At 48.7% G+C, this 22,318-nt stretch overlaps 5 protein-coding genes across 5 annotated transcripts; 3 read left to right on the plus strand and 2 right to left on the minus strand.

The window, feature by feature from the left end:
• Positions 1-3,337: 3,337 nt before the first annotated feature.
• On the minus strand, positions 3,338-4,384 carry AWJ20_529 (aldo-keto reductase superfamily protein; the record flags this gene model as incomplete). The annotated part of the gene is made up of 1 exon (XM_018882423.1): positions 3,338-4,384. One exon carries the CDS (start codon positions 4,382-4,384, stop codon positions 3,338-3,340), a length of 1,047 nt encoding a protein of 348 aa, XP_018734757.1.
• A 1,378-nt stretch (positions 4,385-5,762) lies between these two features.
• AWJ20_530 (uncharacterized protein) lies at positions 5,763-6,545 on the minus strand (the record flags this gene model as incomplete). The annotated part of the gene is made up of 1 exon (XM_018882431.1): positions 5,763-6,545. One exon carries the CDS (start codon positions 6,543-6,545, stop codon positions 5,763-5,765), a length of 783 nt encoding a protein of 260 aa, XP_018734758.1.
• Positions 6,546-9,225: 2,680 nt separating this feature from the next.
• Positions 9,226-9,738, plus strand: MBA1 (Mba1p; the record flags this gene model as incomplete). The annotated part of the gene is made up of 1 exon (XM_018882442.1): positions 9,226-9,738. One exon carries the CDS (start codon positions 9,226-9,228, stop codon positions 9,736-9,738), a length of 513 nt encoding a protein of 170 aa, XP_018734759.1.
• A 1,199-nt stretch (positions 9,739-10,937) lies between these two features.
• CDC12 (septin CDC12) lies at positions 10,938-12,407 on the plus strand (the record flags this gene model as incomplete). The annotated part of the gene is made up of 1 exon (XM_018882452.1): positions 10,938-12,407. One exon carries the CDS (start codon positions 10,938-10,940, stop codon positions 12,405-12,407), a length of 1,470 nt encoding a protein of 489 aa, XP_018734760.1.
• Positions 12,408-20,441: 8,034 nt separating this feature from the next.
• Positions 20,442-21,866, plus strand: SOK2 (Sok2p; the record flags this gene model as incomplete). The annotated part of the gene is made up of 1 exon (XM_018882462.1): positions 20,442-21,866. The coding sequence occupies one exon, from the start codon at positions 20,442-20,444 to the stop codon at positions 21,864-21,866; it is 1,425 nt and encodes a 474-aa protein (XP_018734761.1).
• Between the last annotated feature and the right edge of the window lie 452 nt (positions 21,867-22,318).

Raw genomic sequence — 22,318 nt, forward strand, 5'->3', positions numbered from 1 at the left:
CCCGTAATCCCAGCAACTCAGATATTGAATTATTAACACCTGGTTACAGCTGCTGATAGATACCCACAGCATTGATCTGCTATAAACAGCTAGCTCGGGGAGGAGTGCTTCTCAGCAATATGAATAATACGTAGAAGCCCCAATCATCGTGGCACCATTCCTATGAATGAGATAATGACAGGGGCAGTTCAGATTACAGTTCACTGTTAATTTACTCCTGTTCAACCCCTGGCAAGTGGAAATCATTCCCATCCACCACGCAAACTCCTGCGAAGCAGGAGCAACCAGGGTCTGGGGCGGAGCCCCAGCCGCCGGAGGCAACAGCGCACCCTAGTGTTTGATGCGATTCTATAAATTACACGGTCTCCACAGTGGTTTCAGGAGCTGGAGAGGCGGCTGGGGGTTGTGCGGGAGGGGCCGTTTGCAGCTCGAAGTAGGCAGGGCCGGAGTCGGAGATGTTGAGGTGGTAGCTGAGCCATTGTCCGACCAGGAGGACGACACGCTCGATGTGAGCAGTGATCCAGAGCTCGAATTTGCCGAGCAGTCGTTGGCGGCCCCATTCGACGGCACCGCATACACAGTAGACAGTTGCAGGGCCCATGATACAGAAAGGGTAGAATTCAGGGTTGTCGTAGTGGGCGGGACCACGGACCCACTCGTTCCAGATCTTGTTTCGCATGAACCGGTTGTCGTGAATGAGGTAGATTCCAAACGCAACACTGGCGCCAAGATTGACAGATGGACTCCAGAACTCGAGTCTTCCGACATATAAGAACATGAAAATACTGATAAGCAGTCCCAAAGGTGCAGAGTTACTGATCATCAGGAACTTGGGTCCTCCATGGTGATTAACCCATTCGTATGGAACCACTGAAAAGTAGTAGATAGTAAAGAAGTTGGTGAGCACGAGAATGGCGAGAATAACGCCAAAAGTGCGTGTTTGAACTTTGGCATATGCGTCTTGAAATAATCTGAAGTAGGACCCAAGGAGGTAGAGGAAGGTGAAGTATAATACATGGCTGTAGGCATAGTTGAAGGTGTAGTTGAACACACACAGGGTCATGAAAAATAGAAAGAGGATGCCCAAGAACTCTCCGTGGCTCATATTAGCAGCCATTTTACCGAGCGCTGGCGACATCAGCACTACAACCATATAGGTAGTAACAAACCAGTATCCGAAATAGAAGACTGGGAATATACTCTCCATGATATCGTGATACCACATGGGTCGTTGTAGCCAGAGAAAGAAAAAGATTCCCCATGAGTACATAATCACTTGCACCCAACTTCGCACCACCGAGGCTACTTTAGCAGGACGGCCGGCTAGGAAATAGCCCGTCAGCATCATAAACAGATCCACACCTACTTTACCACCACTGGCAACAATGTCAAGAAAGATCTGGCGATTATCGATATATTCCTTGTCAAACTTCCAGTGTGAGTGCACTGCAAAGTGGTGGTACACGATGAGAACCATGCTGATGACTCTCAGCAGTTCATAGTTGGATAATCTCTGGCGACTCATGCTGTGGTTCTTCTCTCAATTTTATTTTTAAAGCGTTTGCTTGATTTCTGATCCCCAGATTTTCACTGAGTGAAATAACCGCCAGTTTCGCGATCAGTACTAATATGGTCCAACAGGATAGTCACTGTTCACAGATCCCACTTCACAGATCAGATGAAAAATGCAATCTGAAGTTCGAATCCCTTATCGTAACAGTTTACAGACCCTGTATTACCTGGTACTACAGCTTTCACTCCGGAATAAACACTTCTCTCGCGTATTGAGTTCACGCTTAGACCACCGCCTGAGACACTGTTTTATATCTGCTGAGATAAGCCAGCCAGCTCGGATAGTCGAGCGCTTTAACGAATGTGTTGGTCGTGTAACTCCAATCTACAATCGACCCTGAAAAGACCAGATCTAATCACGAAATCTGATCTCAACAAATACCACTTGAAATCAGACTGTTTCAATCACTTGAAATCCAATGATCCCGATCTGACGCAACTTCTCCTTACGAATATGTTCAAGACCAAATCAAACTAGTGTGTTTTTCTTTCTGATTTATTTTCTGATTCAGAACAAAAATTCAAATAAAAAACCAAACCAGACTGGTGTAAAGATAATAGTCAGAACAGACGGATCTAATCTCAGTCTTAAACTAGCGACCTGCACATATGCGATCTCAACGAGGACACGCGAGACAAACTCAAGCTACAAAATTCTTGGCCGATCCCGATAATCAGTGATGTATTAAAAACAACCCAAACGCGTATCAGCAATCCCTACGTGGCAGACACGCTTCTTTCCTGAAAAAGTGACGCTACTTCACAAACAAGGGAATGCAATCAATCTCGCTAGCCCGCCAACCAGTGCCGCTGGCTGTCAGATACCACCCCTTCCTGCACATGTACACTGCTTAATTACGAGAGCGGACATTTCTTCCCGCAAACGTTTAACGTTTAACCTTAACTGGATCTTAGTTGCCGATCTCCTGCACCTCGGCTCGTGTATAAAAATGTCCTCTGGACGTGGTCACGGGGTGGTTCGGGGGGTGAGGTATGCCTCCGGCGGCTGGGGCTCCGCCCCAGACCCTGGTTGCTCCTCTCGCTTCGCTCGAGTCGGGCGTGGGGTGGGAAAGGCACAGTTGGTGGGGTGGAGAGGGGGAGAGTGGCTGGACCCTGATCGTGTAAACGGGGTTTTGGCGCGATCAGGAGTATCTAGGGGTGAGGGAGGAGGGAGTTGTAGAGGTCATTCTGAGTGGATGTTTTTGTGGTAAAAGAGTGAATGAGGGAGTAAGTTGGGTGTACTTGAAATGCCAAGAAAAAAACCTGGTTTGATTGACGTGTGTTTTGGTGGGACTGTGCAGGTGACCAGCGGACACTGCACATACCACTCGCTGGTTCAGCCAACTGGCTCGTGAGGTTTTCTGTAACCATGTGATTCTGGCTATGAGTTTTGTTTTAAGTAGCAGGTGTCAAGTGCCAAGAAATGAGTTCCTAGCGAGAGAAGAATGAACAGGAGTGGTTTTTGGGTTCTGCGGGAAAAGAAGACTGAGAACCCTCAATTTCGCTGAACCCGACCCAATCACAAGTCAGAAGTTTCCCCTTGAATCCAGCAGAACCCGTTCCCCACGCCCGACTCGAGCGAAGCGAGAGGAGCCGCGGGGTCTGGGGCGGAGCCCCAGCCGCCGGAGGCTCACCCACCCCCTGAGAAGTCACGTGATAACTCAGGGGGTGAAAAATACCAATCAGGAGATGTGAGGGGAAGTAGGAGTGGAGGTGGTCATGACATAATATATTTTTTTTCTATAGAGAGAAAGGAGATGTAAGTTTAACCAAGACGGCCGAAGTCGGGACGGGGCTCAGGCTTGTTGTCAAAGACCTCCTCGATCTTGGCAATGACGTCGGGAGTGAGTTTGGGGAGGACGTCGTAGGCCTTAAGGTTGGCCTCGAGTTGCTCGGGTCTGGAAGCTCCGGTGATAAGGGTGGAGACGTTCTTGTTGGTCAACAAGAAAGCAAGAGCCAATTGAGCGGGCTCGACCTCGAGGTCCTTGGCAATGTCGGCAAACTTGTTGATCTTGATGAAGTTCTTCTTACCCTCTTCCTCCTCGAAACGTTGCTTGAAAATACCGGGCAAAGAACCGTCCTTGCCAAGGTTATCAGCGTCGTAACGAGAACCCTTAGGAATACCAGTGGCGTACTTACCAGTAAGCAAACCAGTGGCCAAGGGAGAGAATACGGTGGTACCGTAGTTGTAGGTCTTGAAAATAGGAGCCAACTCCTTCTCGAAGAACTCTCTATCAATCAAGTTATAAATAGGTTGCTCGACAACAGGAGCAATTAAACCGTACTTAGTAGCAGCGTGTTGAGCAGCCTCGATTTCATAGGCGTTCCACATTGAGGTTCCCCAGTAGTGGGCCTTACCGTCGTTAATGACTTGAGTAAAGGCACGAACAACCTCTTCAATAGGAGTATAAGGATCAGGACGGTGGGCGAAAACAATGTCGACATAGTCGTGTTGCAATCTAGCAAGAGCAGCATCAAGACCTTCAATGATGTGTTTACGGGAAAGACCTCTGTCATTGACACCCTCACCACCCCAGAAGAGTTTAGTAGAAATGACATAGTCGGTTCTCTTCCAACCAAGCTTCTTAATGACCTTACCGAAAGAGACTTCACAAGCGCCAGCGCCATAGGCCTCAGCAGTATCGAAATAGTTAATACCAAGCTTGAAAGCCTTGTCGAAAATAGCCAAGGTCTTTTCATCCTCGACTTGCTTGCCCTCACCATAAGTGATCCAACCACCGAGCGAGATGGAGGAAACACGCAGACCAGTAGGTCCGAGGAATCGGTATTCAGACTTGGGAATGACAGACATTTTTGTGATTATTTTTTGTTTAGTCAATTGAGAGAATTGTACTGAGAAAGAAAGAAAGAAAAAAAGAAGAACCAAAAACTGGTGACAACAGAGGGGTTTATATAATTTTCCATGGGGGCCCGTCGGACATGTTTACGTTGACGACGATTGCACCAGTAATGCCTCCTTGTGCGTGTAAATACCCCCACTTGGAAATTGGGGGGTAATACGCGCCTGATCCGGCAACTGCGACCGCCTATCACCCCGCTTTGTACATTGAAATTTTCCTTTGCAGCTTCCTTCACCCAGCGGAGTAGAGCTGCAGCAGCGATTACGAAGCGGGGCGAGCGAGGGTCATTTCCCCTCTGCAGTTGCTGCAAATGACAAAAAAAATTAGCCTGTTTCGAGTGATGGCTGACAAACCACCCCCTGCGATCTGTTCCCCACCGGCGGACCACCTGTCTCCACCGCGGACCACCTGTCTCCAGCGGCTGGGGCTCTGCCTCAGACCCCGTGGTTCGCTTCGCTCGTTCGCGGGGTGGTGGGTCCCTGGAGAGGGGGTCTGCCTCCGGCGGCTGGGGCTCCGCCCCAGCCGCCGGAGGCACACCCCTGGTAAATACCCGTCTGGTACCCGATCTTGGCTGCTCGCACACATCCCGACACTACCCGGACCGCCAGGTGAAACGGCTGTGTCGTGTCAGTATCGCCGCCTGCCGCCGCAAATCACGGTAAACTGGACGGTATTCACTGGTCCATTGGCAGACGCAGGTCTTACGGAGATTCCGTGTGAGCGCATGCAGTCCCAGCCCCAGCCCACCCGCGGCCCATCGCGGAGAAACCTGGGTTAACCCGGGCCTGTCTGCCTGCTTCCCTGTCTGCCCCAGACGCTTCCCCGGCTTGGCTGTGGTGCCCCGGCTGCTGCTGCTGCTGCCCCTCCACCCGCCGTTCGTATTGTCCTGCCATGCCCGAAGCAGTCGATTCCCTCTGACCCCCACGCGGGATGCGCATCCCCCGGGGAAACTTCTATCACCACCCCGGCTCCCTGTACACCACCCTCGACCGCCCGTGAAACCGCGAACAACCTGCGCTGCTGACTCAGATCCTGGTCCGGGGGGTGAGTGGGGTCTGCCTCCGGCGGCTGGGGCCCCGCCCCAGACCCTGGTTGCTGCTGCTTCGCAGGAGTTACCGGAGATAGGGACGAAAAACGACTCGAGCGCAGCGAGAGGAGCTACCAGGGTCTGGGGCGGAGCCCCAGCCGCCGGAGGCAGGCAGGAGATACTGGGGAAGGGGATATGCGGTGTACCCCTGAGATTTCCGGATATGTACGGTAGTGTCAATCAGTTAATCAATTAATGGTGGAAATAAATATATAAATAAATAAAAAAAAGTGTGGAGGAAGTTACCACTCGAGGGAAGACCGGTCGTAGGAGAGGAAGATGCCGTTGTCTTGTGTAGAGAGAGTGGTGATAACGTTGGCGATGCCAGCGGCGCTCTGGTCGGTGGAGATCATGACGTTGGAGCGGAGCACGTCGGCAAACTCGCCAGAATTCTTTCCCAAGTTATCGACATATCCGCTGCCCATGTCGGTATTAACGAGACCAGGGTGCACAGGGACGACAATGAAGTTCTGTTTAGCAAGCTCAAGACTCAATTCCTTGGCAGTGAAGTTGAGTGCAGATTTCGACTGGCCGTAGGAAGAGGTGCCAAATGCATCCGACATGTTCTTTTGAGATCCGAGTCCGCTGCTGATGAAAACAACCTTACGAGTGTCTCGTTTGACGAGAAGTGGATACAGAGCCTTGAAAAGAACAATGGGACCAAGTGTGTTGATGGCGTACAATCGAGCCCATGACTCGACAGGAGTGTCAAGCACGGTCATGGGCTCTTCAGAAATACCCGAATTAGCCACAAACACATCAATTCCGCCAACGAGTTTCTCAATTTGACTTGCCAGGTTAGTGGCATCGCTATGAACAGCAGCGTCATATTTGAGAACATGGACATTGGAGTGGACTTTTTGCCAGTCCTGGAGATCAGAGGCTGTAGCAGGAGCACGAGCTGTAGTAATAACAACCGAGTCGGCGATAGAAGACAGATTCTTGACTAAAGCAAGACCAATTCCTCTGTTTCCGCCAGAAACGAAGTAGACTGTGTTAGAAGAAGAAGAAGAAGGAGACGACATATTTAAAAGTGTTGAATTTGCAATTGTGATAGTAGTAAGAGTTGATAGAGTAGAAGCTGAGTGTGAAGTGAAGCTGAGTGATGAAAAAAGTCATCAATCCACGACCAACACCCTTCTTTTATACACCCCCGATGGCCAAACTCTCCCCAGCGGACTCTTCACCGCTCCGTGGACGTACCACCGGGCACCCCACAAGCAGGGTCCGCACCCTGCATAAACCCGCGATGTCCGCGCTGTCCGCGGTCGCCAGGGGGAGGGTCTGCCTCCGGCGGCTGGGGCTCCGCCCCAGACCCCGCTGCTCCTCTCGCTGCGCTCGAGTCGGTCCGTCTCCGGTCCCCCGTCAACTCCTGCGAAGCAGGAGCAACCAGGGTCTAGGGCGGAGCCCCAGCCGCCGGAGGCAAGCCCGGACCTCGGTGAGGCTGGGATCGCCGCTACGTCATCGGCCGCCAGCAGCTCTCACCGCTCAATGGCCCTCATTTCCGCTTCAATTACTCTTCAGCACCTCTCCGACAACCTTCCTTGGAACAATTTGACCCCAATTGGCTCCAGAGCTCGCTGTGAACCGGGTTTAGTGGGTGGAGAAGGGGCCGGAGATGGTGGGTTAGCCGGGAGGTGAAGGCAGCCGCACCAGCGAGTTAGCTAGTGGGTGATGCAAGCCATTCCGATCGGGCGGGCGTTGTAGTGGTCTCTTTTTCTTCTTCTGCATTTCACCTCACTTGAATGAACTCCTCATCCACCACAGTTTTCAATTGACCCGTGAACAGATAAGAAAATCAAACTCTCAGGAAATCTCGCAATGGAACAACTCACAGCCGTTCAGGATAAGGCTTTTGCCTTTATCAACAAAGTCGATGGTGTACGTATAAAACAGTGGCAATTGTCACGGTCTGACCAGCTCTTCTGCCAGGTACCGCAATTCAGGTACCAGGGGGTCTCGGAACTGCAAAAGGATCTGGATTCTGGAATGTTCGGTCCAGTTGGCTTCAATTTCCATCCAGACAACTGAATCAGCCAGTTCCAACTCCAATTTTTCACCCCGGATCCCGGCGGGTCTGTCTGACAGGTGTCATTGGTTGCTCGGTCGGCCACTACTAACAATCACACAGGAACTTGAAAAGTACCCAGCTCTCAAGAACCTCGAGAAGCAAACCGGTCTTCCCAAGGCCTACGGTGCCCTTGGAGGGTTCGGCTTATACTTCCTGTTGATTTTCGTCAACGTCGGAGGGTAAGTCACTGGTGTCCGGGTCTCGTGCCTCCGGCGGCTGGGGCTCCGCCCCAGACCCTGGTTGCTCCTGCTTCGCAGGAGATGGCTGGGACCGTTGACGCAACCGACTCGAGCGAAGCGAGAGGAGCCACGGGGTCTGGGGCGGAGCCCCAGCCGCCGGAGGCATGTCCCCCGTTCGTACAGTTTTTACTAACAGAAGGACAGTATCGGCCAATTGCTCGCCAACTTCGTCACTTTGGTGATTCCCGGATACTATTCTTTGTTGGCTCTTGAGACCAAGTCGTCTGCTGACGATACTCATTATTTGACGTACTGGGTGGTGTATGCCGCTTTCAGCGTGTTCGAGTTCTGGTCGAAGGCCATTCTGTACTGGATTCCTTTCTACTGGGTTTTCAAGACCATTCTGTTCCTTTACCTGGGTCTTCCTCAATACAACGGTGCCAGATGGGTCTACAACACCGTTCTCCGTCCTGTCACTGTCAAGTTCTTGGGCGGTTCGGGCGGCTCGTCCTCTTCTTTGAAGGAGAAGCTCGCTGCTGCTGCTGACGCCGCCTCGCCCGCTCCTTCTGAGGTCGGCTCGTCCACTGGCGTCGAATTGTAATCGTCCCGGGCCTGTAAAACCGGAAATATCACAAAATTAATCTTTCTTTTGGGGGGTGCTGCCTCCGGCGGCTGGGGCTCCGCCCCAGACCCCGCTGCTCCTCTCGCTGCGCTCGAGTCGGTTCCCTCGCTGCGCTCGAGTCGGTTCCCTCGCTGCGCTCGAGTCGGTTCCCTCGCCGGTCCCGGCCAATCTCCTGCGAAGCAGGAGCATCCAGGGTCTGGGGCGGAGCCCCAGCCGCCGGAGGCAGGTCCTGGACCTTGAGTCCCTCTGCCCCCCTGAGGTCTCCGGATCCGGTTAGCGAGCCGCGCGGCTACCGGGGCAAGGAATTTCAATAATTTCATGTTGGTGAAGGGGGAGAGTCGGTTAGTGGGAGAGTGAGAGTTAAACGGTGATAGGAACATGATTGTGAGCTCGAGAGGTTTGAGTCCCGTGTTGAGGACTGTCTTGAGACCTGGGTTCTCGGCGGGGGGTGTTTTTGCTGGACGGTCTGCAGTTGGCGGGTTTGCCGTGAGAGGATACGCCGACAAGGCCCCTGCTCAGTCCCAGGGAGGAGCCAAGATTGAGATCCAGCATTTGGGCATTGCTACTGGTGAGTTTTGATGAGGACCTGAAGGATCAGGAGGAGATTCTGGGGTTTTGAGTGGTGGAATGTGATTGTTTTGTGATTTTTGGTTTGTTTTGTGAAAATCATGTTGAAGTGTGTAAGGATATAGAAGAGGAGGAGCAGTACTAACGAACTGGCAGATGTGTATATCCACCCGGCAGCTAAAAATCTTCCTTCTCTTTTCACACATCCTCTGCTTCGCGCGAGAAGTGCGTGGAGACGAGCTATTGCTTTGTTTCAGAATACAGCTATGGTGGCACAATTCAGACTCAAGTCTAAGATCAAGCCTCGATTCGTCGAGTGGAAGAACCTGGCACTGGAGAATTACGTGGCTGTCAATAAAGCATTTGCTGCTAATCAGCTGGCTTCTATTCAAGATTCAATGAGCATTTGGGTGTATGAGGCTTTACAACAGCGAGTCAAGTCTGTTCCAGCCGGAACCAGACTAGAATGGAAGCTCGTCAAATTCCATTCGGTGCCTCGCATCATGGCTATTCAGCCTATGATGCTGCCCGATTCGCCCTTGACCCATGTTCAGATCATTTACAGAATCGAGTCCAGACAGAAACTGGTCAAAGTAGCTCGTGGGTCTGACAAGGTCGACACTGTTGAGCGAGATGTCGTCGACTACGTTGGTTATGTGTTTGATGCCGGCAAGACTCCTGCCAGTGTAGTCATGTCGGGAACTGTATTCGAGAGTAAGTTTATTTCTACTGGTTCTTTATTGAGTTTCATTATGGATACCCTGGTTTACCAAGAGTAGAGTTCTGGTGGGCAGCTTATACTAACTAATTTCCAGCCCCGTTGACGGAACCCCGTCCGGACCCCTCGCAGCAGGACACCGAGGGAGCCATGATCAAGTCCATGAAAGAAAAGGGCGACATCTTCCGCGCACCCACCCCCCGCGCTCTGCCATCCTCCTCTGCATAACTTTGTAAATAGCGACTGTATATATTAAATATCATCTCTTATGGGTGCACATTTGCCTCCGGCGGCTGGGGCTCCGCCCCAGACCCTGGTTGCTCTTGCTTCGCAAGAGTTGCTGGGCCCGTCGACGGAACCGACTCGAGCGTAGCGAGAGGAGCCACGAGGCCTGGGGCGGAGCCCCAGCCGCTGGAGGCAGTTCCCTAGCCATAATGAAGAGGTATGAGGCATAATGAATGGGCAGCATAGTGGGTGAGGGCCCTGCATCGGCTGGCGGATTTATCCAGATGAGTGTGCCTGTAAAGAGATATAGGATATGTGTAAAGCGTGGCGTTTGCGAGTGTGATTCGGCTGTTTTTTTTTCTTTGTATTTCCCACATCTACACTGACTGTTGGCTGGCGAGTTTGTGAAGTGGTACTGAAGAATAATTTAGATTTGGCAGATTGACTCGAGATATCATGGAGACAACAGACCAGGACATGTCAGACATCCGTCTGGCTTTGAACGAGGACTACTCGTCGCATAATATCTCCATTGGTGCTGATTTGATGAGAAACTCGTCTATGGAGAGTCTTGGGTTCACTCGTGAATCGCCTTCTGAAGAGAGACCCAGTACAGATGCTAATTCCACAGTCGCTGCGGAGAGCTCGTCTAACGGCTGGAATCCTGATAATAGTGTTAATGACACCACGTCCGTGGAAACGGCCAATGACGAGTACCGTGGCAATGCTGTGGATGAAACAGCCACTCTCAACGACTCTACTGAGAGCAATACTGAACAGCCCCAGGCTGAACCAACGGTGGTCCCTCCGAGCCTGCCAACATCAATGCCAGCTCAGACACAAAGCGCTGAAATAGTGGAAAAGTCTGATGGGCACATGAAGGTCATCAATAATGCTGGTGAAAAGTTGATATCGTTCCTGCCAGAGCAGAGGTAAGACCAGGACTATCAGCAAGGTGTAGAGCATAGAGTAACAGAATACTAACTTAAAAATAGACGTGCTATTGTGGCCAAAAAAGGAGCTGCTTTTACGTTGATGGTTGTAGGAGAGCTGGGTCTGGGAAAGACAACATTTGTCAATACTCTGTTCGGCGACAAGTTCAAAGAGACTCCCGAAGACCATAACCCGATCCGTTCTACCTATAAGATGTCGAGCGACGATGCCAACAGATCCATGTCTGTTGTTCACACCGAAAACGGAATCGAGGTCACCAAGTCGTCGGCTATACATCCCATGATGGCACCAGGTTATAAGTTTTATGAAGCTTCGACCAAAACCACCAGATTGGACATCAGAGAGACGAGTTATGAGGAGCAAGGATTTCGAGTTCACTTTACTGTTATTGATACACCTGGATTTGGAGATTTCACCAACAACGATTTTGCGTGGGTTCCACTTGTGAAGTATATTGACGACCAGCACCGTATGTATATGTTGCGTGAAGAGCAACCGTTTCGGAAAAATCTTGTTGATACACGAGTTCACGCTTGTTTGTACTTTGTACGTCCATCTGGACATGGATTGTTGCCCTTGGATATTCGCGTGATGAGTGAACTTGCCGGGCGAGTCAATCTTATCCCAGTGATTTCGAAAGCAGACTCGTTTACAAGAGGAGAGCTTGAAGAGTTTAAAAAGAACATTCGCGAGGCAATTAGGGCCAACAATATTGATATCTATGAGCCGAGCATGTGGCTCGACTCAGAAGTGAATGGACTCAGTAGTGATGAAGAAGATTCTGCATTGAAACGTAATGCAGGAAACTGGCTACAAAATGGCCACGCCAGTGATGTTTTGAACCGATTTAATAGCCATGGTCATAATACTAATGGCGAGTCATCAGATTCTGATGAACTTCTCAACGGAATGAACTCGTTTAGAGATGGCCCTTCTGCTAATGGCGAGCAGATGGAGTATAATGGAGAAGATTCGGCTAAAACGGCTGTTCACAAATCAGACAAAGAAATCTGGGAAGAGAGTACACCGTTTGCAATTATTTCATCAGAAGAAGTAGTTTCACTTGACAATGGAAAACCCAAAGTACGTGGAAGGGTCTATGACTGGGGAATTGCTGAGGTAGAAAATGAAGACCACTGCGATTTTGTTAAACTACGAGATGTGTTGATGTCGAAATATATGTTTGATCTCATTGACACAACAATCGAGCGCCACTACAATAATTTCCGGGCTCTCACTATGACACACAGAATCAATGTCGCCAATAAGAAACATTTAGACACGTTGGAAAATTCTGGCAATCAGTCAAGAAAAGTTAGTCCCCTTGGTGGAACTCAAGCACTTTGTGAGATCTTTAGATATGGTTATACTCAGCTTCAGGAAGATAGTAGAAGTCAGGACCCTATCTACTTGGCTAGAAAAGAACGACTCAATAAACACTTTGAGTCTATTATCGCATTTCAAGAGACAAAATTTAAGAAATGGTTCCGAGAGTTAATGGCTAAACAGCAAGAGCTCAACGAGGATATTAATAGAGACAAGAGAGCGTAAGTACGATGCATAAAAGATTAAGTGCGAAACTAACAGTAACAGGCTTGATACTCTCCGTGGGACGACGGTCGAAGAGAAAATGGAGCTAGAGCTAAACATAGAAGATAAAGAGGATGCTAAATCGTTTGGCAAGTTGACCCGCAGTCTTCCAAAGCAACAGAAATAAAAGCTATTACTTTTGGTCTAAGTAGTAAATAAATGAATAATTGGTTGTAATAACGTCAAGGTCACATTTAGTTAGTTGTTAGTACTATTGTTTAAAGTCCAATAGTCATAATAATTAATCTATTTTCATTAGACTGTGGATACCATATAATGTGATCACAACCACCGCTAATGGCTATTCGTTATCATCCTCAATTCAGAAAGCTCGCTGTTATGTTTACAAGCCGAACTGTTTAATAATTAATCGGTTGTTATTAGACTGTAGGCACAATTGTAAATTAAACCACAACTACCATTGATGACTACTAATACTAGCTAGATATCTTGAACCATATCCTTTTTTTTAATTCCACTAGATATACCTCTACCTTGAGGTGCCTACCTACCATTCCCGTCAAGACTGCCTGCCCGTTTGCATGTATTGCACCTCGCTCAACTCAACAACATCAGCACAACACTTCGTTTACAGCTGTGCAGGTACAAATATCTCGGCTATTTTTATTATGTCTTTCGGTGTACGAGCCTGCACACGTCTGGCTAAAGTCAGACCGCCCTGCCAAGGGTAACTCTGAAGTGCAATATACTGTTTCGGTATTCAACACCGAAATAGGAGAAAACATTATTAGTGAAATTCTTAAAGTAGTAGGCTTCCAATGACAGACAACGAGGAACGCAGGAAAATCATGCCATTACACTATCGAATCCTCAGCTATCCTCGGTGATATACGCCGTAGGACCATTAAAATATGAATATAATATCATCAACCAGGCATTATTAAACATTAATATTATTAATATTATTAATATCACTACGGTTATTACAATTCAGCTGAGTGTTTTTGCAAAGTCCAGCACCACTGCCCAACAAAATCAACGGTAAAATCCACGCTATAATTTCACCTATTCTATATCGTAATAAACACCCAGCTAATTATCAACAGGCCAAAAGCGGTTATCACTTATCAGTAGAAGATCCGGCAAAATACGCCCAACCGTCGGAGCAGGATATTAGCCTAAAAAAAATTGACAAGCACAGCATGAAACATGTGAGCGGAATTTGAATAGTTTCATAGTTTGATCAACTGTTTCAATTTGCTGTTTGGTGAAAAATGAACTTTAATTGTCGTACAATAAGAGACTGATGCACCAGGGGGAATAAAGTTTGCATGTCGGACGGTTTAGGCAGTTTTAAACGTCAAACGTTGATCCAGACAGATAACGTACAATGTAGGGTAAGATTGCATGCAGTGAGACAGAGCAGGGATCAATACCGGGGGGTCAGTCGAAGGTGATATGCACGTGCCAAGGTTTCGTGATGACAGAGCAGGCACGTAAATACCAGGAACATCTATTTTCAAGTTTGATTTATCCGCTTTTACAAAGCAAATGGTCACCGAAAAAGTGCCGTGTTATGAAGGCGACCTCGACGTCCGCCTAGTGAGCAGACCGTGTAGATCAGTAGCGAGCTAGGGACACCGGCATGACATGGCATAGCATGGCGTTCATGCAGTGGTTGATATGAGCTATATTGAAAAGAGATATTAATTAATAGTTGAGTTGCTGGAAGCCAGTATTAATTGATACTTTTTCAAGACCAATAACTGTCAACCTAAATTTAATTCTCCGAAGCAACCAACACCACCCTACAACTAACTCAAACAGCTGATCACGGCAGTTTCCCCTGATGATACCGGAAGTCGGCTAATATCTCCAGTGCATAATTGGATGCCCGTAACGAAATCTTATTCCGACCAGCCAACTCTGTTGGGGCGGGGATGTGCCTCCGACGGCTGGGGCTCCGTCCCAGACCCTGGTTGCTCCTCTCCCTTCGCTCCAGTCGTTCCGTCGACGGTGCCAGGCAACTCCTGCGAAGCAGGAGCAACCAGGGTCTGGGGCGGAGCCCCAGCCGCCGGAGGCATGTTGCCCCGTGGAGCTTATCTGGTTAATTTTAGAAGTGCGTAAATTTAGCAGTTGCCAAGACCAGGTATGACCGGCTAAATTGCCGGTGGTCGTCCGGGACACGGTTTCCGGCTAGGTGTCGCTGGAGGAGCAAAAGGAAAAGGTCGGCAATGAGTGAGGGGAGGTGGGGAGTGAGTGAGAAAGGAGTGAGTGGAATTGAGTTGGTAGTGAAGGGCGGTTGGGCTGGCGATCAAGCGATCGGGCCATATGCGGTAGGTTGGTAGGAGGTAGCTCAGGGGTAATTGCGAGGTGCTGTAGTTCTGGACGAGAACGGGTTGGAGAGTTTATAGACACAGTAATATTTTATTAACTGAGCTTTTATGAGCAGTTAGGTAGCCGAAATGGTTATTTTTGCAGTGGCAGCAGGCAAAGCTGGTGAAAGTAGCAGCAATTGATAGGATGAGCAGCTGAACAGTCACCTGCTTAAAAATATTAGCAGCAACAACCACTGTTACCCAGTAACTCCAGCAATATCACCAGGTGAACCAGCAGGTCCAATAATCCTAAAAGCAATTGTATCAATTATAAACTAAATATTAAATAAATATCAGCTGACTATTAAATGAACATTAAGTAAATATGGACCAGAAAGTATAGTACTCGACAGAGCACGACATCCGCTAGTGTGATTAGCTGATATGACTACCTCGCTAGCTAGTAAAATTTTAGCCAATAGCACAATTAAACTTCTCACCGGTATTTCCAGCTACTAATTTTCTATCAACCAGCAGCTTTCAAATTAGTGGTTTATAAAAAGTATGAGCTGGCGGACTCAATTTATATATTTAATACTTTTAGTGGAATCTGTATGACCGCTACCAGCTGATTTCCCTGTCAGTAGCTCCTACCAGTCTTATCCCTCAATTCTATCGACATTCTTATCCGCCGATTCTATCCAATTCTATCGGCTTGTCATATCGGCTTGTTTTATCGGCCACTCCTATCGGCTAATCCTATCTGCTAATCCTATTAATTAGTACTAGCTAATAGTATCGTTTAGTCCTATTAACCAGCAGTAGTACATTATCAGCCTGTTTGTCAGCCCTATCAGCTATCAGCATGTACTCTCGCTAATACTAGTCGTACATGAGTTAGTAGTAACCTACTAAGTAAGTATTAACTAGCAGTATTAACTTAGCAGCAGCATGAGCATGTAGCATCAGCACAGCATGTAATATCAGCTAATAAGCATGAGCTACTAGTACATAAACTAGTACATGAGCTTGTACATGAGCTAGTAGCATCGCCAGTAGAATCGGTATATAATCGGTGCTAGTAGTCGCTCTAATAGCAACGCACCGCGAGAGGGAGATAGATAGCGGGCTGCGGGCTGCACGGTTATCGGATCGGGCATATAGTCCAAACCTAGTTGAGAGCCTCGAGATCACTCACAGCAGCGGCGGCAGCAGGACTGATGATGAGTAGGATCGACTCGAGATGTGAAGCATGCCAGACGTCGAGCGAGAAAATCTGCCAGGGGAGAAAAGAAATTATCATCAATTTCAATTTTCTATCGCATCCTAAACAACACCTGAACTTATAAATCGGATGAATGATAAATGAGTAAACAGTCAACCGAGCAGCCAAATGAGTAGCCAAATGAGTAGCCAAGTGATTAGCCAAGCGGGTAGGCAAGTGGTTAGCTAAGCGTTAGAGGATAGCAGTAATCAACCACATCAGTGATGAATGAGGCGAGCGGGATTGGTTAGCTTCAGCAAACCGCAATGATCATAAATAAAGTTCAAGGCTCAAAAAAAAAAACCCAAATGGCCAAGCTAGATAGGGCTTAAGTTAGCCAGTGAGAGGTGCATGGAATTTTAAGTATGGAATAAACCATCTCCCATTTCAGTTCCGATAGAGCAATATTTCTTTTTCGGTTATATTAGTAGGATATCTGTAACTTTAAAAAAAAACTATTTTGGCATTCCTTTTCCTACCAGGCCTCCATATTCTTTTTTAATTTTCCAACCGAGTCATTTCTTTTTCAAACCAAACAACTCAAACAATTTAACTTTCACACTTCAACTAGCACTTCGCCCAGTTCCTGCGGGGAAACAGCGGTCACTAGCGAGCAGGCCCTCCTCCATGAAACGGGCTGGATTAGAACATGAAACGAGCGAGTCACCGATCCGGCGGGGTGGGAGGGTGTGCCTCCGGCGGCTGGGGCTCCGCCCCAGACCCTGGTTGCTCCTCTCGCTTCGCTCGAGTCGGGCGTTGGGTGCCCCCCTCGACGGTGCAGATACCCCCAAGCCAACGACTCGAGCGAAGCGAGAGGAGCCACGGGGTCTGGGGCAGAGCCCCAGCCGCCGGAGGCAGAGAGAAAGGCAGGCAGGCCCCTGCCCACGAGATCCCTGTCACTAGAGTTGCAGGGCGCGTGGAAGGGTGGACGTGCGTGCGTCGTGGACGATTAGGCCGTGAAATGAAGGACCGGCAGCAGCAGCAGCAGCAGCCGCGACAGGGGGCAGGAGCATGCGCATCAACAGGGATACAGGAAGGAGCAGGAGCCAGCAGGAGCCAGCAGGCGCGAGCGGCCAGCGGCCAGCAGCGGCTAGCGGCCTGTCACCAGTAAGCCAACCCGCGAGTCAAAATGAAATGAAACAAAAAAAAGCCACTCCCCACTCCATTTCACACCGACACAAAAAACAGCCAACACTCCGTCCCACGCCCGACTCGAGCGAAGCGAGAGGAGCAACCAGGGTCTGGGGCGGAGCCCCAGCCGCCGGAGGCAGAACCCACCCCCGCTCGTGGCCCCAGGCCGGGGTGAGAACAGGGGACTTGCTTTTCCTGGCTGTACTTGGCCGCAAAAGAAGGACCGCTCGTCCATCCGCAGATCGCTTGTCTCAAATTACCCAGCCGCCGTTGCTGTGTCCGCCGACCGAGTCCGGCTGGGGGCCAGTGTGCCTCCGGCGGCTGGGGCGCTGCTCCAGACCCCGTGGCTCCTCTCTCTGCGCTCGAGTCGTTAGTGTCGACGGACCCGCACCAACTCCTGCGGAGCAGGAGCAACCAGGGTCTGGGGCGGAGCCCCAGCCGCCGGAGGCACACCCACACCCCCAATCCCGTGGACCCCGCTCCCTGGGGGGCCTCCCCCTGAATCCACGGCGGCCACCAGTTCCAGGCTCGTGCATAGCAGCAGCCAAAAGCAAAGTGCAAACACACGCCCTGTTTCGGATTTATGCACCGCTTATACAACAGTTAGAGATTACGCTAATCCCAGATAGTATACTTATCTGTAAGCGGATATACCACCTTTTCCTAATTGATGCCGGTGCCTCTGGGGACACCGAACGTTGGACAGGGGGCTGGGGGCCTGCCTCCGGCGGCTGGGGCTTCGCCCCAGACCCTGGTTGCTCTTCTCGCTTCGCTCGAGTCGGGCTAGGGGCTGCCTGGCCGTTGGGGGTGGTTCAACTGTGGGTCCGTACGGGTGATACAGCAGGGTGGGGACCCTCCCATCCCGACTCGAGCGAAGCGAGAGGAGCAACCAGGGTCTGGGGCGGAGCCCCAGCCGCCGGAGGCAGACCCCTCGCCAGCGTAGCTCGCGTGAAAAGCCAGGGGTGGCCGCAAAAAAACAAATAAAAAACAAGAGTGAAACCGACTGGTTCGACTTTTTAGTTTTATTTTTTCGTGGGTGGATTATATTATATTGGGAGGTGGCCTGTTTTGTGTCTGGTGCGTGGGTGGTGTCGCAGTTGGAGCCTCGTATCTTTTTTTTATCCTGCTGCTCAAGTCAACCTAAGCTTAAGTTAAAACTCGCTGCTACAGCTACAGCTACAGCTACAGCTGTTGCTGCGGGCTATCGCGAGGTTCTTTACGGCGCCTGCGCGTATCTTGCACCGGCTGCTTGTTTCATGCTGTTTCCCAGCCCGGACGACGGCCTGTGCTGTAAGCGCAGGGTAGTCTGATGTGTGTCTCTCGTCACCGGCCTTCGGTTGGTGCCTCAATTGTGGTTGCCGCTTGGCTGTGGCTTGGTTGCGGTGGCACGGCAGTCTCGGTTGAAATTGAAATTGAAAAAAAAAATTCGGTATCCGCTGTTGCTATTTCACTGTTCGCTATTAGCTATTCGGTTTATTTTGTTTTTGGGGGTTATTTTTATTTTTCCATTTGCTTTTATTTTTGGTTCCCTGTATTTTTATGCTCTATTTTGTATTTTGTTTTATTTTTTTATTTTATTTTTTGCCCGAATATCCTCTTGTCTCCACGCTTTATTCGCTTGTTTCGCTTGCTTGGGTTCGGGCCTGCTGGACCAGCCCACGGGGAGAACGGTGTTGCAGTGAGCGTCGCTGCTGGGAGTTGACCCACCCCGCAGCAGCAGCAGCAGCAGCAGCGGCACGGAACACGCTGATAACGGCCTGGGCCTGTACTAATTACCGCCTCACCCCACCCAGCCAGCTCGTGCCAGCTGAAAATACGGCCTCTTGAAAATCAACGACAGTCCCCAGTTTCATCGCTGTCCAACCATTACCCCCTGGATATCCTTTCGTCACCACCTGAATGTGGTGAGTTTTATTCCAATTTACATAATTTCAAACTCAATCTGACCACAGCGACTGCCACAGCGACTGACACAGCGACTGCAACTACCACTGCAACCCAGATCCAGATCTCTGTTCTATTTCTAACTCCATCAACCGAATATTGCATTTCTCTCTCATCATCCCCCTCTGATCATACCCATTGTTCAAGCAATTCTTCAGATCAAAGTATTTATCGATTTATCCGCTTGTCTGTCTGCTTTCAGCCAATCTATCTGACCTCGCCTTAACTCACCTCACATCTCACATCAACGTACAATACCGGGCCGGACTGTAAAGCCCTGTCTGCATCTCTCCCTCACTGACCATTCCTTGCCTCTCAATCAACCCAACCGCAAATCTTGGATTTACTTACTTACATACATAAGAGTTAATTACTTTTTCGTGCTAGTTACTTTTTCCTGTCGGTATCTGTATCTTTCTCGTTCTCTCCCGCGCACTCTTACTCTCCTTATTTCTTTTCTAACGACTTTCCTGTTCTACGCTGTTTGTTGTATTGGTCTGTTCGGTCTGCTAATTTACTTTTTTACTTTTCCACCACTGTCGACTGTTCCTTTTGTTTCTCGTTTTTTGTTTGGTCGTCTTAGCTTTTATTCAGATTGAATTTTTTTTCTTTTTGATTGTAAACTGTGTGTGTCCGTGTGTGTGTGTGTGTGGTATTTAGTTCTGCCTCCCCGCTGCAACCTAACAATTCCGCTTGTCAACAACTTCCTCACTAGTTTTTGTCCCACTTATTTCCATCTTCGACTTTACACGACCTGTGTGTTTTTATTTGTAGTGGTGGTATCCAGTTCAATTGCGTTTAAACACACTTTTGGTTGGTATTTCTCTGTCTGATATCCGGCTTCTTCTTCATCTCTTTTTTGCCTAGTACTTTGTAATTTTACCAGTATTGGCTTCTGTTGCCCGCGTGCTTGGCTTCAATTCATAGTTAGATTTCTGTTGGTCCGTTATATCCTTAGTTCGGATTGGACTTGGACTTGGACCTCGACTAGGACCTGGACTTGGTTTGGACTTCTTTTTGGACTTCGCTTGATCTCGGTCTGGACTTTGAATTAGACTTCGTATTAGAATTTGGATCCGGTTTGGTCGTCAACTGTTCTAGTTTCGACCCTCTCTTATCTTTTTTCCATCAATTCAACAGTACCACTGTCGGAATCTTGGATTACTACTGACTTTGGGGTTATCTTCTTTTTTTCACTCCACTCCTGTCATCCTTCTTTATCCTATTACTCTCTTATCATCTCAACTCTTGTCTGTCAATTGGTTTACTCACGTTGATCGTGACTTGACGACCTGAAATATTTCAATTGCCTGCACTTTCAAAGGACAAAAGCACATCTCCTAAAGCATTATCCTACCTTAGTTGGAATTCTCCGTTATGTCTGCTACCCCCTCTACTGGTTCAAATACCGGTTCAATGACTACTCCTGCCTCATCTTCTAATAATACGACGCCAAATATTGGGTCGTCATCTGCCCGACCAAGAGTTACTACTACTCTATGGGACGATGAGAGCACCTTGTGCTTCCAGGTAGAAGCAAAGGGTGTTTGTGTTGCTAGACGTGAAGATAACGATATGATTAATGGTACTAAACTCCTCAATGTCGCTGGTATGACTAGAGGCCGTCGAGACGGTATTCTTAAAGCTGAAAAAGTCCGCCATGTTGTCAAGATTGGTGCCATGCACTTGAAAGGTGTATGGATTCCTTTTGATAGAGCAATGACTTTTGCTAATAAAGAGGGTATTGCTGATATGCTGTACCCACTATTTCTGCCTGATATCAAGAGTTTACTCTATCAAAATGGAAACGGGTCCTCCGCTTCTTCCTCTTCTGTCAATGTCGGATCTAACGGTGGTTCAAACACTGCCACTACCCACTCTGGCGTTATCAACCCTAATTCAAATCCCAACAATGTTGGTGTACTTGGTGTTGCTAACGGCGGTCTTTCTTCCATTCCTAACTCTACCCTTGGAGCTCCTGCTAATTCTAATAGCATTAATACAGGATACGGCAGAATGAAGGATGAATTTTACTCCTACTCTAATCCTTCCCAGGATGATAGCTCTTCGTCTAGTGACGGTCGTCCCGCGAAACGAAGGAATACCCAGCCTCAAGCTCCTCCTTCCTCCCAACCCCAACAACAACAGTATTACTACCAGTACCAGGACGTCTATAATAACGGTTCTCAATATTCTGGCATTCCCCACCCTCAACAACGCCAACAGCAGCAACAGCAACAACAACAACAACTTCAGCAGCAACCTGGTTTGCAAAGATACATCTCCACTCTTGGAGGAAACGGTGTCACCCCCAGTGCTGGTGGATCTAGTAGTGGTTCTATTCCTAATTCGTCTACTCCTTCGTCTCAATCACCTGTTTACGAGTATGCTCCTCCTCCACAAAACGCTGGTCAACAGCCTCTTTACCAAGGATATCCATCTTCTTACACTTATCAGGTTCTCCAACAGCCTCAATCTTCTGCTGGCCAGTCACCAATATCGACCAATGCTAAAACTGCCACTGGAACTGGCTCGTACCAGGCCCATGACTCTGTTAATGCAGGCGCTGCAAACACCTACCAGCCAGACTACTACGCCAAACCAAGTCAAGGTGGTCAACAACAGCAACAGGCCCAACAAACTGGTCCTTATGGCCTTCCTCCTCAACCTTCATACGCAGCTTACTATGGCGGTTCCGCTGCTATTCCAACAAACTTGACTGTCAACCGTAATGCTTCTTACAGACCTAATTCCGGTACCCTACCCCCACCATCTGTACTTTCTGGTACCACCGACTCTTAAAAGCAAATATCTCAGCTTAATCCAGTCCAATCGCAACCCAAATGTCACGAATCAACTCCCCTAACTCCATTCCATTATAAAATCTTAGAGATGATGTACGACCATAACCAACCTTCCGACCACCACACCTCCAAAAAAAAATTCTTACAAAACTTTAATATCCATTATTTCTCTATCTTTAACTGCGTGACTATGCTCTCCACTGGTACACCCACGCTGCTGGTCACTTCTCTGTTTTTTTAGTATTATATTTTGTCCACGCCCAAGTCTCACTAAGTTTGCGTTTCACTTGTTCTCGATCCGATTTGTTTTCTGTTTTGATGCTATTTTTCCTGTTGTTATTGTTGTTAATTTTATGTTTGGTTTCTCATTTATTTTTTTATTTCCTTCCCTTTTCGTCTCTATTGCTCTCTTACCGTGTCCAGGGTGCTGAATACGCACTGTACGCATAG

Source organism: Sugiyamaella lignohabitans, chromosome A (genome assembly GCF_001640025.1).
Source record: "Sugiyamaella lignohabitans strain CBS 10342 chromosome A, complete sequence".
Classification (NCBI taxonomy): domain Eukaryota; kingdom Fungi; phylum Ascomycota; class Dipodascomycetes; order Dipodascales; family Trichomonascaceae; genus Sugiyamaella; species Sugiyamaella lignohabitans.